General features: G+C 47.4%; 1 protein-coding gene across 1 annotated transcript; it reads right to left on the bottom strand.

The window, feature by feature from the left end:
- Positions 1-312: 312 nt before the first annotated feature.
- On the bottom strand, positions 313-1,959 carry LOC139832505 (uncharacterized). Its single transcript, XM_071822280.1, has one exon. It carries the CDS (start codon positions 1,957-1,959, stop codon positions 313-315), a length of 1,647 nt encoding a protein of 548 aa, XP_071678381.1.
- Positions 1,960-3,820: the final 1,861 nt, after the last annotated feature.

Here is a 3,820-nt window from a genome sequence, read left to right as displayed (position 1 = left end):
AGGTGTATAGATACACTTTTCACAGAAGACACCACACACAGAGAAAAGAAATGGAAAATCACCTGTCAACGACCGGCCAAAAACTGTAAAGAGGTGATGCAGCAGTTCAACTTATCACAGCAGACAGTAACAGAAACAAAACACATACGAACCGGGGTCACGACAAGTTGTTAGGAACCGAGAGTATCTACACACACCATATTATAGACAGTAACACACACACACACACACACACACACCATATTATAGATACTACTATATTATAAAATTTTCGTTATTGGTCCTTTTGGTGTAGGAAATATGACCCCACACTTATTTTTTCTCTGGCTTCTTGACTCGCTTCAGTATGATGAAGTCAAAGTTGAACGACCTAACACGTTTGGGTGTCAACTCCCTAGGTGGCGTCCGGCGATATAGAGATGGCTTGGGCAAAGGCCATGTGTATTCTCCTATGCCCGACACATCTCCACTAGAGTCAGTCACGGGGAACAAATATCCTTGTGGAATGAAGGGAGTTTCTTGGTGATGATAAAAGTTCATTCCAAGAAGATTCCCCGAAGTATCCATAAGAGGGCCTCCAACTCCAGCCCTGGTGATTTTACAAGTGGAGACAGAAAGGTCTGGACAATTGAGCTTGCTTTTGTGGTCTCTCAGCAATTTCCCACTGGTGGCCATTATCTTGAATCCATCAAAGATGCAACCCAGTGCTATTACATCTATGTCATGACCACCATAGGCATGTGGGCTGACTCGCAATGCAAGAAGATTCCAGTACCCCATGATCTCAATGCAAGCTACATTGAGCGTTAAATCGTAGCTTTTCAATATCCCTATGACCCGAAATCGATTCCTAAGGCACACTTCAATCCTCAGGTCTGTCTTGATCTTCTTAACATCACCAGAAACTCTGACCAGACTCGCCGAAGTGACGATTTTTGCGGAGCATGCGTTGCAGTCTATAACAAACCCTGTGCAAGCAAAAAACGCCGCATTTCCATCGAATGAAGCTAGCGAGACAACACTTCGGGAGATCCGTGAAGCGACGCCATTACGGAGCGCACCCCATGTATCATCAGGAAATACATCGTCATAGGAATTGATCACACGTGGCAATAATACTGCTCTTGATGATGATGATGATGATGAGTTGTTGCCGGGTGTGCAAGTAGTATCATCGTCCATCCTTTGCTTTGTTCCCATGCTGACAATCCCAGCACTGCCCAGGGATTCAAGAATCAAAACCCTCTGCAGGAAAGGGGTCTTTTTCCGTTGGCTGCGGTAGCTGTTCATTCCAAGGAAGTTGCCGTCGAAATCAAGAAGCGGTCCTCCGATTCCAGCCGTGTTGATCTGGCACGTGCTAAACATAATCTTGTAGGGCTCGACGGCCGGAGAGCCAAGCTGCACCCCGCTTGTGGCCATTAACAAGCCTGAAGTGAAACGGCGCCACACGGCTACCACTTTCCTGTAAGGCGTAAACTGTGTGTCATGATGATCGAGATTTGCGGCATGAAGACCAGCCACATGCTCAATGTTAACAACGGCATAATCAATGAATAGACGCTCGAGCTCTATCCGCCCATCGACAATTTGGCCATCTGGAAGGCGTACTTTGATCGTTACATTGTCACCGATCTTTCCTTCGGCGGTGCGTGGACCTAAGCTTGCAGATGTCAGGAAACTTGTAGTAGTAGCATTACCCTCGCCTGATGAAGTTTGGATGCATATGCCTGTGCGTTCGAGCAGCATGGTGTCTCCGATGAAGGAGGCGATCGAGACGACGCTCCGAGACAATCTTGAAACGACCGGCTCGCTCAGCTCGCTCCAGACACCACGGCCGGATTTGCTCGAACAGCCAAATCTTCCGGTGGAGGCAGCAGGCAATCCTAGGCGGTAAGGTCTTGGCCTAAGCGCTAGGCTGTAACGATGCGGATTTTCGACATCTCTCTGCGTGAGCGTCATCATCGGCAGCATCTTCCCAGGCCGGCGGCCTTAGTTCGTGGGAGGGAAATAGATCTGAGACACCGGATGAGCTTTGAAATAAGGTCGCCGCCCGCCGCTGCCGGATGTGCCTCTTCTCGCTCCTCTTTCTCATATTATAAAGGAACAATACTCGTGTCCCCGTCAGTTTAGGTTCTCGTCTAGGAAAAGAACTCTGTATGACTATCATACGGGACCGGACGCGTTTCCTACCTCCCAGTTTCCATATATAGCGATCGGGACGTGAGAGGGAGACGGAGGAGACGAGATCGACCACACCGATATCGACGGCCATCGATTGATGAGTCTAAGAAGCGAGACAGCTGTTGGTCAATCTGCCAAGATGCATCTTCGTCAAGACCCTAACTTTTTTTTTTAGAGCAACCACATTTTTTATTAATCGAAAATCAAGTATGTGGAAATCAAAATACAAACCGAGATAAAATAATTATTCTGAATTTGCAGATAAAATCCTAAAATTGATGCAAAACGATCCGTAGGGTTCCTGCAAGGACCGCGCTGAGGATCCTCCGGAGGCACCGATCGACCCAGCCTCCGGATCGGTAACCGTTCGATCTGTTTAATTCGGACCGTCCGATCTGGAGCTCCCTCTCCCTCTCTCCCGCTTATGCTTCATTGAAGCAACTTCCTGTTTGCTCGCAGCAAGCTCACCACTCTAGACGGATCTCGGCGGAAGACGGCGATCGCGGCGCGGCGCGGCGGCGCGCCAGGTAGCAATCGCCGGAGGACGCTGCAGCAATCGACGGCGGGAGGATGGCCCACCTACTCCGATCAATCCTCTTCCCCTCCGAAGGTCATCCAAATCACCTGGCCACGCCACCATCGAAGGTGGCATCCTTCTCTGCTTCAAATCATGGTCGTCCCTGACGATGTGAGGGTGCTCAGGCAAGCGCCAGAGAGGGTGATCTGCTGCAAGGTTTTCGTGCTCGCTACAACAACCCTGAAGTAATTTTTACTCAGGACCCTGAGATTGAAGAACCTGCTGCTTCGGTGAGTGATCCTGTATGCAATTTGTTGTTGCTAATGCTGCTAGGGTTTCGGATGGTTTCCTTTCCTCATGATGATTGACATGTTGTCCTAGTGCTTCAATGTAGCAGATGCTTTGTGTGGATGATTTTGTACACTATTGCAACTAATGTGACAGTGCTTCATGTTTGTTTGCACAGTAGCTGTTTGGTAGCATTTTCTTATAGGTAGCAGATGTGAATTTATTCAGAAAAATAGTGTTTCAATGATCAAAAGGTTAGCTGTGGTGTCATATTATTTTCTCACATTGTTTCATTGAAGCACTGTAGTTAATGCAAAACGATGTTCAACTAATTTTTGTTGTGCTGCCATACAACATAAGTAAAAATTGTATCAACTAACCATAACTAAAAATGTTTGCAGAGGTTTGTTGCTGACAGCATTCTAGGAGGGTTTGATCTCAACCAGCAGTATGAAGATAATTGTGGTGTTGATGCTACGGTGAATGAAAATGCTACGTTTGTACCGGAACCAGGAAGTTCTTCTTTTGTGTCGGGGCCAGAAAGTGCTGCGTTTGTTCCGGGGCCAGAAAGTGCTGCAAGTGGGAATGCTGCTGAAGAAGCAGCTGATGAGATATCTTCGCAGCCAGCTGTTCCTTATGTTGGCATGGAATTCGATGATCTAGAAGAAGCATATAAAGTCTACAATGACTATGCCTACAAAACAGGGTTTGGCATAAGAATAGGAAACACAAAATACAGTACAACACGCAATGTACCAAAGGATACAATACTGAACAGGGTGTTCGAGTGCGTCCATACTGGGAAAACTTCTGCTGCAACTCAAGGGAACCGAA

The sequence above is a fragment of the Lolium perenne genome, chromosome 6, assembly GCF_019359855.2.
Source record: "Lolium perenne isolate Kyuss_39 chromosome 6, Kyuss_2.0, whole genome shotgun sequence".
In the NCBI taxonomy this organism is placed as follows: domain Eukaryota; kingdom Viridiplantae; phylum Streptophyta; class Magnoliopsida; order Poales; family Poaceae; genus Lolium; species Lolium perenne.
This window is presented reverse-complemented; position numbering and strand designations above follow the sequence as displayed.

Excerpts from the sequence above, each read along its gene's own strand:
- LOC139832505 (XM_071822280.1), bottom strand. The coding sequence starts at position 1,959 with ATGACGCTCACGCAGAGAGATGTCGAAAATCCGCATCGTTACAGCCTA.